The sequence below is a fragment of the Hemiscyllium ocellatum genome, chromosome 7 (assembly GCF_020745735.1).
Source record: "Hemiscyllium ocellatum isolate sHemOce1 chromosome 7, sHemOce1.pat.X.cur, whole genome shotgun sequence".
NCBI classification, from domain to species: Eukaryota; Metazoa; Chordata; class Chondrichthyes; order Orectolobiformes; family Hemiscylliidae; genus Hemiscyllium; species Hemiscyllium ocellatum.
In genome coordinates, this window is record NC_083407.1 from 66344434 (window position 1) to 66358021 (window position 13588).

Genomic DNA, 13588 nt, shown 5'->3' on the forward strand with positions numbered 1-13588 from the left:
AATACATGCAGAAAGATTATTTACGTTGGCTGGCTAAGGAGTGGGGAGGCCGATTTGGAGGGCATGAGAACAAGAAAGCACACATTAGAAAACAGGGAATTTAGAACTCAAATGATGTCAAATTCTCTGCCTGAAAAGGTGGTGAAGATTTTTGAGTATGTTGGAGTCTGAGATATATAAGGTTTCTACCAAAGAACCCATTATAGGATATGGGTACATTACACCCCACTGAATGGCAGAGTGGATTTGAAGGATTGAATGGCTTAACATTGATCTAATTTCTTACATCAGTTATAATCTGTAACAAGGAGTCAAAGTTGTCATTAAAGCACAGAAGGCAGCCTATTTGGGTAATATTGGCTCCGTGGAGCGACAAGTCAGTTCCACCGCCCTTCTGTCCCCTTACAAGCTTACTTCTCATGTGTCTTATTAACTTCATCTGCTTCCACCACCCTTGCAGACAGTGGATTCCAAGCATTACCCTTTATGTAAAGAGAGGCTCTTCCTCACAACCTCAGGAACTCAATTTAAAAGCCCTAATTTGACTTGGAGGAGGGAGTCAAGCAATCACAAGGTGAGAAAGTAAGTTGTGAAAAGGACACCAAAGGGCAATAAAGGGTAACTGACCAGTGACCATTTCTGAACTCAAATCCTCTTTCAAAGACAGCCAACATTTGCTTTCCTGACTGCTTGCTACAACTACCCACTTTCAAATGATTGATGTAGATGGAACCATCTACATTTCTCTAGCAATACGCTTTTCCCCCCCGATACTGATTTCTTTAACTCCTCTCCCTCACTAAATCCTTGGTTCAATAACACTTAAGAGGTAACTTTTGTTTTACCTTCCATTTTATATTTCCCATAACTTAAGATATGTACAGCATGGAAACGGATTCTCCGGTCCAACTGATCCATGTTGACTGGATATGCTAAATTAATCTGGTCCCATTCACTAGCATATGGTCCATATCCCCCTAAACCCTTCCTTTCATATACCCATCCAGATGACTCAAACGCTGTAGTTGTACCAGCCTCCAGCACCTCTGGCAGTTCATTCTATACACGCAACATTCTTTTGTGAGAAAAACTTGCCCCTTGGGTCCTTTTTAAATGTTTCCCCGCTCACCTTAAACCCATGCCCTCTAACTTTGGACACCCTTACCCTAGGTGAAAACAAAAGACCTAGATTATGCACACTGTGCATGCCCCTCATGATTTTATAAAACCTCCCCTCAGCCTCTTGACACTCCAGGGAAAATAGATCCAACCTATTCAGTCTCTTCCTATACCTCCAACCCTGACAACATCATTGTAAATCTGTTCTGAACCCTTTCAAATTTCATAACACCTTTCCTATACCTCGTGATTTCTTATGCAAGGGACCTAAATTTGTTTACACCGATACCTTTTTCTCTTCACACATTCATAAGCAAAGTTTTATGGTCAGTTTTAATGCTCCCTGCAATTTTATTCATATACTCAAACTATTTGTCCTCTTCTGACAAATTCCAAACTGGTCCCAATCCTCACGTTTGCTAATTTTTCTCAATTTTATATTCAGATCAACAAGGAGACATACAATCCATAATTTACTTTGGAAGCCATGGTTGAGCCACCTTTCTTGTTTCATCTTTTTGCCAGAAAGAACAATTGTTGTAACTCTCACACTTGTTCTTCAGTCACTGTCTATCTGCAGATAACACTCTTCGCGAGGTTTCCCCAATCCTTACCAATTCACGCTAGAGACCCTTGCAGATCCCTTTATTTACCTTCAATGTGAGGGAAATAAGAAATTACCCATTATGATAGGAATAGAAAAGTATCATTTTAAGTGTAAAGAATAAGAAAATATTGGTATTTGGAAATTCTGGTTGTCCTCCTGAAGTCAACATTCGGGTACAAACATTTAGCTACAAATAGATTCAAGTTTAATATCCAAATTATTAAAAGGTAGAGTTCTGATGATGCCATTCTTGCAGATCTACATAATTTTGGACTCTTTACCCAAGATAGACTGCATGTGTCTTTTTTTTGGAGGTGGAGGCAACTAAGGATCACCAGATTGCACTATGTAAAACAACCTACTTATTCAACACGTGGAGTCTCTTTATTCTCTGGCATTTAAAACTGAAAAGGGATTTGTGCTACAAGTATAAATTTCTTTGGAAATTTGACAGGTTAGATGTTGATAGGTCCTTTGCCCTCGGAATTGTTTCTGAGTGTGGAAGTGTCAGCATAAGGGGCTGGTCATTTGGAAATGAAAACAAGAACAATTACTCGAGGATATATGAATCTTCAGAATTCTCTATTCCATAAAGGTTACAATGCACAGTCCTTTGAGCATGTTCAAAGCAATGATTGATAGATTTTTGTGACACAAAAGGAATCATGGAAAGAGGCGAGGGAAGCAAAGTTGATGGAAAATTGAACACCGCAGCAGAATAAGGGACTGTATAATCAAAACAGTATATGCAAGCTATTATCCAGTAATATATTACATTTCTCACTTGTGCAATTTTCCATCCATCATCTTTAAGCAGTAAATTTACACACAAAATGCTTCTTAAACAACACCAGACAAATAATATTTGGATGTTGAAAACAGGCTGGCAAACTAGAAAAAGGAAGGATAATAACACCCAACAATAGGTTTGGATTCCAATAGTTGTAGATCAGCCGACAACACCCGATGCCATCAAAAGACTATCAAATCCTGCTCTCCTAATAATTCCAGTCTGTATCCAATGAACTTCTCCCACACTCAGAAACATCGATAAGAGCCCAAATCACCAAAATGTGCAAAGCCCACCCCTTCCCAATTACTCCCAGTCACAGAATCCCTCTGCCAACTCTCCCAGTTTCACAAAAGAATATGTACCAATGCTCCTACATGCCAGAGCACTGAGCTCATTCTACAAAATTCCATTCCTAATGCTGATTAGCACTCTACCCTTAACACCTCAAATTCAATTGGCAACTGCCATAGAAGAATTTCTCAGTTAGCGAAGCAATTAATTTATGAATTTTTAAATGATTATAAATTATCATGCTCAGTGAATAGTGCCATGTGAAATCTAAACTGTGCCATTATACTTACCTCAACAGTTATTTTTTACGTTTCATGGAAGTATTGCCTTCCAGCAGCTGATTATATATAGAAAATTTTCTATCCCTTAACATTTAGTAGCACTGCTACTCAGGTTTTGTCTCAAGAAGTCAGTTTGTCTTAGTGAACCGCATTTAACTTAAAATATTTTGTTGCTGTTCAACACTGACACCAACTTATTCCAATAGGAAGTTACTACTTTATGCTTCATTACATTCCTAGAGTTTGATTCCCAACTCCGACAAGCCATTTCTACACTTCTAGTTTTAAAAACTTCACTGAGTGAACTGTGCATTCTAATGCCTGCTTCCACCCAACTCTAGTAAAAAGTGAGGTCGGCAGATCACAGCTGAAAATGTGTTGCTGGTTAAAGCACAGCAGGCCAGGCAGCATCCAAGGAACAGGAAATTCGACGTTTCGGGCCAGAGCCCTTCATCAGGAATGAATGAAGAAGGGCTCTGGCCCGAAACGTCGAATTTCCTGTTCCTTGGATGCTGCCTGGACTGCTGTGCTTTAACCAGCAACACATTTTCAGCTCCACCCAACTCTAGCCCTATTATCATCTCGATCCTTCGAATGACTTGAAAAATATCCAAAAATTGCATTATGATGCATTCTTGGTTGAAGTCAGGAAGTTACTGTGTTGGCTATAATGTGTCCTGAGCAGCTTGATCAATCTCTTCTTATACCTAAATATTACTCCATCCATCAATCTTTTGCCTTTAAACATTAATGCATTTCAGTTACTAGCATTTTCTACTTAGAAGCTAGTCTTCAAATAAAATTTCTGTTTTTTTAAAAGTTAACATATATCATCGGCATGCTTCTGATGTTAGCCACATTACTCCATACATATGTAGGAGATTTTGCTTTTTTAGAAAAAAAAGGCCACATACAAAAGAATGAATGCTCAGAAGAGGTTTCTGGCTTGCATTTTAAAAATACAGAAATTCAATATTTAACAGATACATCAACTGGGATCCTGGTACAGCAAACATTTGGTAAGAGAACTGAATGGAAAGTTAAAACCAGAAAACTTTGTGGAAGCAGAGCACTGAAATATAAAGGGAAGGTATAGAAACAGGAATGAGAAGATGTAGCAGTGGAATAATATTGGGATCATAGAGTCAGAATCATAAGGCACAGAAATAAACTCTTGGTTCAACCAGTCCACACTGACCATAATCCCAAACTAAACTAGTCACACCCACCTGCACTTGACTTATATTCATCCAAAGATTTCATATATTTTTCTAAATGTCTTTCAATCATTCTAACTGTGCTCACATCTGGATGTAGGTTTGCTCGCTGTGCTGGAAGGTTCATTTCCAGACGTTTCGCCACCCTACTAGGTAAAACCTTCAGCGGGCCTCCGGGTGAAGCTGTTACACCGAAGATGTTACCTAGTAGGGCGTTGAAATGTCTGGAAATGAACCTTCCAGCTCAGCGAACAAACCTAATCCAGAATCTCAACCTGAACTACAAATCTTCTCAAAATTCGCTGTATTACATACGCTACCTTCAGGTTCATTCATCACTTCTGTCCATATCTTTTTAAAATCTCTCATTTCACTGTAAAAATATGCCCCCAATCTTTAAATCCCTCACCCTAAGGAAAATACACCTACCATTCACCTTATCAACACCGTTCATGAATTTATAAACCGATAAACGTCACCCCTCAACCAATGCTCCAGTGAAAAGTCTCAGCCTATCCAGCCTCTTCTCATGACTCAAACCCTCCAGTCCCAGCAACATACTGGTAAATCTGTTCTGAACCATCTCCAGTTTTACAAAATCCACCCTACACAAGGACACCCGGATCTGTGCACAGTACTCCAGAAGAGGCCCCATCAACGTCCTGTACAGCCTAAAAGTTCTGAGCAATTAAGGTAAGCATGTCAAACATCTTAACCACCTAATCTATAGGTGATGCAAACTTCAAAGAATTATGTACCCGAACCCCTAGGTGTCTCTGCTGTGCAACACGACTTAAGACCCTACTTCAGCCCATTGACCCAACTGACCAAGATCTCTCTGAAATCTTAGATAATCTTCTTCACTATCCACTATGTCACAAATTTTGACAACATCCGCAAACTTACTAAGCACCTTGTATATTTTCCTCCAAATTACTTATGTAGGTGATAAATAATGGACTCTGTACCAATCCCTGTGGAAAACTACTGGTCACAAGCCTCCAGTCCAAAATACAACTCACCACCATCTCCTGCATTAAGCCAATTTTGTATGCCATTGGCAAGCTGAGCCTGAATCCCATGTGACCTAACTTTACTAATTAATCTACCATGCAGAATGTTGACAAAGGCTTTAGTAAGGTCCAAGCAAACAATTTATACTGCTTTGCTCTTAATCATCTTGGTTACTTAATCAAAAGTCTCAAGTTTGCGACATAATTTCCCATGCACAATCACTGACTATACTTAATCATTCCTTGCCTCTCCAAATGCATTCAAACCCCCTCTCTCAGAATCATTTACAACAACTTGCCCACCAGTGAAGTCAGACTCACGAGTCTATAGTTCCCAGGCTTCTCGTTACATCCTCTCAAACATAAAAGGCACAACATTAGCCACTCTGCAGTTACCTGGCACCCTACCCATAGTTGCAGGGAGTCCTGCAACTCCTCCCCAACTTCCCACAATATCCTGGGACACACTAGATCAGGTCCTGGAGATTTAACTAACTTTATATTTTCTCAGACCTCCAATGCTTACTCTTCTATAATCTGAACTGTTTTGAAAACATCAATATTTATTTTCAACTTCTCTAGCCTCTATTTCAGTTTTTGCTGTGGAGATAGAAGAGAAACATTCATTTAATAGCTTTCCATCTCCTGAGGCTTAACACATGGAGAACAACTTTGATCTAAGAGATCCCACTCTACATGCTCGCTTGCTGTTAGTGCACTCGTAGAATTTCAGCCTTACTGGCCAAAAATCATTTGAACCCCGATGTCTATATCTAGTATGATTTGCTTTTATTCTTGACTAGAACCATGGTCTCTACTTAAATGAGCAAAATAATATAGTCTAGGACAGGGGCTTGGAGTGGGATCTTCCAAAGGTCACTCAATCAACTCAAAAAGAAAAGAGAAAAACTAGCAATAACGTTAAAAGAGAAGTGGGGAGGTCACAGGGTAGGAGAACAAGACCCTAAGAAAACACAAAATAGCAGGTAGAGCTTTCAGCATTTTAGGGAAATAATCAAAACTGAAGATTTCCCAACTAATAGACAATTTCCTAGCAGCCTTCTTTTTACTCTCTTTAAGAGCACTTCTTAGCCTGCTACACCATCTTTCATGCACCTCTTCTCCTGTACTCATTATCCCTCATTCCCTTCACTCCCACTCAATCCAATATTCTCATTTGTTGCCCTTAATAAAACTGCATGAGACTATGCCACAACTGTTTCCAGACTGCAGCAGCAGTTCAACATTATTCATCAATTTAAACTACATTTGCTCCACTAGTCTAAGGGGACCACCCCCTCCCTCCACCAAAACATTCTATTGAACTTAGTTCCTCTAAAATCAATGTCATAATACACGCTTGTTCAACCATTTTCCTTATATTCTCCTCTCCCACATCCCTTTTTGTCCCTAAATAATAAATAGAAGGGTAGTAAAGATCAAGTGGTAATGTTTCAGAAAATAAACTAGAAAAGATGCAACTCAGGAACTGTCCCACTACTCACCATATAGTTAGAACTTTTGTTCCATTACAGGAAGTTCCCAAAGTCTATCCTCAGACCTCCTCTTATCGGAGCCTGATGATTTTTCTCCATATTATAAGCCACCATATCCTGCTTTAGGTATCAACACACCCACAGATTTCCACTGGGCACTACAAGAGCTTGGCTCAATTGTATGTAAAGAAACTAGCAAGATATTTTTCAGATTTGCAGGAAATAGCTGCTCAGATCAACACCAAATTGCTTTCAATAGCAGGCTATGGATCCACTGTGATAAAGGAGCCCACATTTACTCTCCAGGTTCTATAATAACATGGCCCAGAGGATTTCAGAATAGAACTCTGGTGCATTCAGAATTCCATGATCATGCACAGCTCAGGTGCAATTCTCCAATTGTACAGGGAAAGACTGATCAAATAAGTAAGACCGCCTGCAAAACAATGGACAAATTTACTTCCCATTAATAAAAATGGAACAGCATGCTGTTTGCAAGGTAAATTTAAGAATCTCCTCCTGCTCAAAATGTTTTTTTTTCTCCATTTAGTTACTCCATTCAAATCAGCAAACTGTTATAAAGGCAACTGCAATCAGTTTCCAATGACTTTAAAAAGTGCTAAACCATATGCTTATTCGTCTCTTCTACTCCAAATTGTGTTGAGAAATGGTCCATTAGCTGTCATAAAAACATCACCTACCATTGGCTGTTTCACTGAAGATTTTTGTTGTACTCAATGAATTTCTTAAACTTGGGTTTTGGACAGTAAATCAAGCTATTCTGACTGTTCTACAGCTCATTCTGTCCGGGAGAAAGTGAGGACTGCAGATGCTGGAAATCAGAGTCAAAAAGTGTGGCACTGGAAAAGCACAGCATCTGAGAAGCAGGTGAGTTGACATTTCGGGGATAAGCTCTTCATTCAGATTTCCTTCAGGCCTCTTTTCTGATGAAAGGCTCATGTCGAAAAGTTGATTCTCCTGCTCCTTGGATGCGGCCTGACTGGCTGTGCTTTTCCAACACTACACTCTTCAATATTGCCCATGAGCCAACGTTAGAAAATCTTTCAACTACTTTACATGGTCATACATGTGTTACTTATAGTAATGAACTGGTAGCTTAATGCAACTAACATATTATTTTTGTTAACATCTGCAGTGAATCAATTTCAATTTGACAAAATTATCAAGCCACTATTACTTAATGTTATCTATCAAACTTGCAGTCTTTTAAGTATTTCCTTTCAAGCTTGGTTTCGTGCAAATACAATGAGGTTGTCTTTCTTGTGCCATTTGCATTTGGTAATTCGGTCACCTTTTTATTATTTTTAAGCCCAAATGCTCCTTTGCAGAAAATTACTCTATTTTAGCTTGCTTTTTATACACCAATTGATATTCACTTTTAAGAATACACCTTGGGTAACTAAAAGAAAACTATGCTTAGATTACACTCTTAAAATTTCTGTTTTCTCCCTTTGTGCCTTCTTCAACACCTACCTTACTGACACCTTCATTAGTTCCTTTCACTGCTAAGTTTCCTTTTCTCACGTGCCCCAGGAAGTTTAGCTACATTATAATATTGAATAAACAGCAAGTTACATGCCAATCCCCTTCTTTTTAAGTATTAAAAACTGCTTATGATTCTATTGAGAAAAGGCCAAATCTAAAAAATTCAAAATTTTTAAATGAAATTCATGACAGAGCACAACACTTTTGGCACAACACTATGTAACCCAAAAATCAATTAAAAAAGCACTGCAAACTTTGCCCTTAATAAGGGCCTATTTTACTTTTGTTAAGTAAGCAAGGCCAAATTGACTGCCATGGATTTAAAATTAAGCATCTTGTCCTGCTTCAAACATACAGATGGTGGACTTCTCCCATCTATAAAAAGCACCAGTTAATCTCTGCCCCTCCTGTGTTGAAAACTATCCTCTTTGCCTGTTTGGATGTTAGAGACCATAATTTAAAGTTCAACATTAGTCAGAGCCAAGAATAGAAGCCATTTTAGCATTAAAAGTATGAATGTCTCAGACATTAAATAAATGTCTTCTCTAATTAACATGACACGTACAGAGCAATCCTTCTGCAGAACACCAACTAATGTGCACAGTCAACAACAGTCTGTATTTCACAAAGTCACTCTGTGTGGGCATAATTTAAATTTCATATATTATAAAATTGGCAATACTGTTTATAATCTAAATAAAAAGTACAAAATGAGACAAGTGCTCATTACCCCAGTATTACATATTTTAGGACTGCTAACTTGAAGCTGAAATATGAACAGTTACAAACACCCTCTGAATCACCAAAGGTTCATGAACAACTGCTTCCTTATATCTGTGGTCCTTTTCTAGTACCAACCTCTAAAAAGAAGGGACAGCAGTTAAACAGTTAAACATCACATCATACAAGATATCTGTGTGGCAAGATAAAATATTTTATTTGAATTTAATTGAAATAAACAAATATGAAACTAATCACAAGCAGATATGGTCACTGCCATTTAAAAAAAAGACAAACAAGGATAAGTAACTTCAATTTTATTTTGATGAGACATCAAGAGATACTGTCTTATGTAATATGAATACACAAGGTAAAGTCACCATAGTTGTACTGGACTGTTGGGCTGCTCTGAGACAATTGGTGATGATTTAACTAGGGTCAAATCTCAGGCAAGGGGGAAGGCAGAGAAGAAAAATCCTTAATGGCAACCTCAGCTGGTATAGGGTCTGAAACAAGCTGATGACATCACTCTACTTAATAAATCAGTCATCCATCCAACTCAGCCAACCGATCTCCCCTTATCGTCAAGAGGAAACAGGATAGAAATGCGGCAGCAGATCAATGGAAACTCAAGTATTCTTCCCACTGAAGATGTATAGAGCTAGGCTAAATATATTTGCATCACAGTGAAAAGACACTTTGGAATATTTTAGTCTTCAGTCAGAGATTTCTTCATATGTATTTGCTTACTTTTATTCTAGGAATGATCAGATTTTTTGCACTCAAGTTTCACCAAGTATTTTCATCTGACTCAAGCAATATGAATACTGCTACAATGGCATACATGCCCATGCCTTTTCCATAACATAGGATATGCCTCTTATTTTTCCTCTCATCAATCAACAGGCATTGTTCTGGAAATAATGAAAAATGATAAAGGCTCTAATTTTAATTTTCTGCATCAGCTTACTTGGTACTCTTGGATCCTTCTATATTACAACTTCAAACTAAGATCATGATTGTTGGGGAAGCTGATGAACATTCCATTCAAAGATAATGTCACCAAGGCTTGCCAGGAATGAACTATCCAGTGATATTTTTTATTAACTAATTGACAAATACAAAACAAGATATTCAAATTTGTCCGATACAGAATCTGATCTCAAAAGAAAACAACCCAGTGGAGAAAGGCTTCCATACTTCCTAAATTCAAAGTACAAAAGAACTGGCATTTTCCGAAGTTAACAATTTTTCTACAATAGTAAATTTGAATTACTAATCTCATTGCTGTTGGAGAAGTTGGAAAGGAAGAAAATGAGAGGGAAATCCAAGTAAACCAGTTTAACAATTATGGAGGTTAAGCTACAAATAAGCAGTCAGTAGCAAGAAATATTAAGTGAATATAAAAAGCACTGGCAATTTTACTTTACCCCCAACACTACTGAACAGATTTTTTTGGTGTTTTTTCATATCTTGAAATAGTTGTCATTTGTAAACTGATGTGTCAAAAGACAGCAGAGATTGGACAAACGATATTACATTCACTAAGTGTAGACAACCACTGCCAAGTTAGGTATGAGTACACCATCAGTTGCTTCAAAAATCACTTATCTATGCTAGGTCATGCTACCCTTTTCCATTAGCAATACAATTAATGTCTTCCAAAAAATTTAGATGATAGCTGCTTTTGAACAAATATTATTGACGAGATTGGCAATTTGGAAAAGATAAAAAAAATCTATGGTAGGAAGGAAATTGCTAACAACTTGTACCAAAGGAAATTCTCAGATGTCAAGTAGTTTAAAGCTTTACCGAGATTTTTGTTCCCAGTATTCACTTTCCATTCTTAAACAGAATAGAATGTAACGATAGCTGAAGAAACAAACATTCAGTGGATAAAACTTTGTGGAACGTTTAGTACGATAAAATTAGTTTCTTTTTGCGTAGGTAACAAAAGGCGGCATTCATACAGTTTATCCTTTCAGAAAGTTATCTACCCCTAGTTGTTCTTGGATACTAACATTCAGTTACAGAGCAGGGAAAAAAACCATTACTGGTTTAGAAAATGAATGACCTACCTTTCAAAAGGTGCGTAATGAACTCAGCAAAGCAATATTTACTTGGGGTTTAGGAAGCTGCCAGATCATAATTTGGTATTTCTATAAATTTAACCTCAATCCTGAAAACGTTGACAGAAAGAAGGACGAGGTTGTGTGTTTCCAAAATGCTTTTTTTTTTAAAAAGTGCGTTTTAATACCACAGAGAATAAAGTTGCTGGAAAACATAGACCACGGCGTATTCAGTCGATGACCATCGGCTGCATCTGCATTTTCTCTCTTAAAATGGCACTTGCGTACCTCGGTGTGGAGCCCTGGATTTGCAGAACTTCGCTGCACCGATTAAATTTTGCTCGTTTTCGGTAGAGGGGGATGGTTTGGCTTCGGTGGGGGCGTTTTGTTTTGCGGTGACTTGATTTTTTTTTTAAAAACCCTTGGTGGTGGTGGTGGTGGTGGTGGTGGGGGGGGATGGGGGGGGAAAGAAATGCCTGTTCACAGACTGTCTGATTGACTCACCAGCCCGGTCCCAACTGTTGTGGTAGCTCCAACGGTCTCCGATGGCGGCGACCCGATCTTGCTGCACGTAGCTGCCAGCAATGCAAGCGGTGACGGCTGAATGTTCTACCCACAGGGGGCGGGTTTAGGAGGAAAGTGGGTGTGAATTAGTCCGGGGCTTACACAGGAAGTAACCGTACACATCAAAATTTAAACATGTGAACACACACACACACACACATTACAGATTCTGTTTATTAGCAAACTGCAAGACAAAAGAAAGCGCGCCAGTCGGGGCCGGCCTTTACCTGCGCGCCGGCGGCGTTTCGATGCTGCAGATACTCGCTCTGCTTGTCCACGTCTAGCGCAGCCATTTCCTCTTGCTTCACTGGCTTTTCTGGAGCTGCGAAGGAAGGAAGGAAGGCAGGCGAGCAAAAAAAAAGGGGGGGAGAAAGGAGGCGGGAGCGGGGCAAGAGGGAGAGAAAAGGAAAGAAAATAAAGGAAACGATCATGAGGGTGAAGACCTGTAACCGTGGGCGTTCAGGAAGATGTGATCAGATTGAACCGGGGGGGGGGGGGGGAAGGGGGCCTCAGGCTCGGGCCTCGCCGCACCGGCCTTTTCTGCAAAACCTACCAGTCATAGCGGCTCCTACCCCGGGCGGTACGGCTCGGCTCACACCACACCGGCTCGGTTTATACGGTCAACATTGTGGGTCGCCCGGACGCCGACGCCAGGCGAGCGTCGCTGGAGGTTTTTTTTTGTTGCTTTGATTGACGGTGCAGGAAGCGGAGGGGGAAGGGTGGGGCTTCGAGCCGGGACTGTCCGGGGGTCGGCAGAAAAACCACGACGTTCTCGTACCCTGCAACCGAACACCATAGCGGATGTCCCGCCCTCCCAGCCTCCGCCTCATTGGCCGCCCGCCGTCCCGTCCGGACCACCCCGGCGTTCACTGGCCCAGCGCGCCGCCAATCACGCCACTTCCGACCATGAAGTTTGCGTGATCCGAGTCTGTGCCTCTCCCCTCCCCCTCCATTCAGGGCGGGACGGGGGTTGTGTGTTGGGGGAGGGGAGGCAGGCAATCGATTAGAGTCGGAAGGTTGGTTACAGGGGTTGTATAGAAGCGCTAAAACTGTCCCAAGTAAATAAAGGTCGAGGTTAATGCCCTCTTCCTAAGACATTGAAACCTGCTCGGTCATTCGATAAGATTATGGCTGATCTGGGTCTGTGTTTTTTTAAAACACTACACGAAAAGAGGCCCTTTGGCCCATCGTGTTTACAGCCGCCATCACATATCATAGAGATATACAGGTCAGCAACAGAGCATCTAAAGCACCCTCAGGCAGTGAGTTCCTGATGTCCACAACCATATGGGTGGGGAAAAAAAACTCTCCTCAAACTTACTGTTCATTACTTTAAAACTGGGACCCTGGTTTCTGTCTAGCCTTTCTACGCAGTTCATAGGTTTTTATACTTCAATCAATTCGCCCTCGGCCTTCTGTTATAGGGAAACCATCCCAAACCTATCCAGTCTCTCGTTATAGGCTCTGCCAACATCTTCTCTGTGCCTTCTGCAGCAGAATCACATCCTTCCTGTAAAATGGCGACCAGAACTGCATGCACTGCCCCAGCTTGTGGCCTAACATTATATACATTATTCATCAAGGTTATGATTTAAAAGACAAGTATCCCATATGCCTTAGCCATCTCATTTATCTATCCTGCCTTCAACAATGTACCACCATGTACAGCTCCCTCGGATCACCTGTATTTCCGAGGGTCTTTGTGTGCTTACTTGCTTGGTTAGTAATCTGAAAATGAATCACCTCCCAATTTTCAGGATTAAATTCCATTTGATACTGTTCAGCCGATTTGATGGGTCAGTTGTTATCATCCTGTAGTCTAAAGATTTCATACACAACATTTACCACATCAACAATGTTCATGTCATCTGCAAACTTAATCAGCTACATTAATATCTTGATCATTCATGTC

The 13588-nt window shown here is 40.1% G+C and overlaps 1 protein-coding gene across 3 annotated transcripts in view; it reads right to left on the reverse strand.

The window, feature by feature from the left end:
• Positions 1–12469, reverse strand: part of sp3a (sp3a transcription factor) — a 61447-nt gene extending 48978 nt beyond the window's left edge. Inside the window, exons 1-3 of one of the 3 annotated variants that reach the window (XM_060827310.1) lie at positions 12230–12469; positions 11904–11998; positions 11617–11712 (exon numbers count right to left, since the gene is read on the reverse strand). In XM_060827310.1, the coding sequence (XP_060683293.1) occupies positions 11617–11712; positions 11904–11998; positions 12230–12236 (198 nt within the window). In that variant the 5' untranslated portion in view covers positions 12237–12469. Of the gene's footprint in view, positions 1–11616; positions 11722–11903; positions 11999–12229 lie in introns of all 3 variants that reach the window. The other 2 variants (XM_060827309.1, XM_060827311.1) reach the window with 2 other exon arrangements.
• Between the last annotated feature and the right edge of the window lie 1119 nt (positions 12470–13588).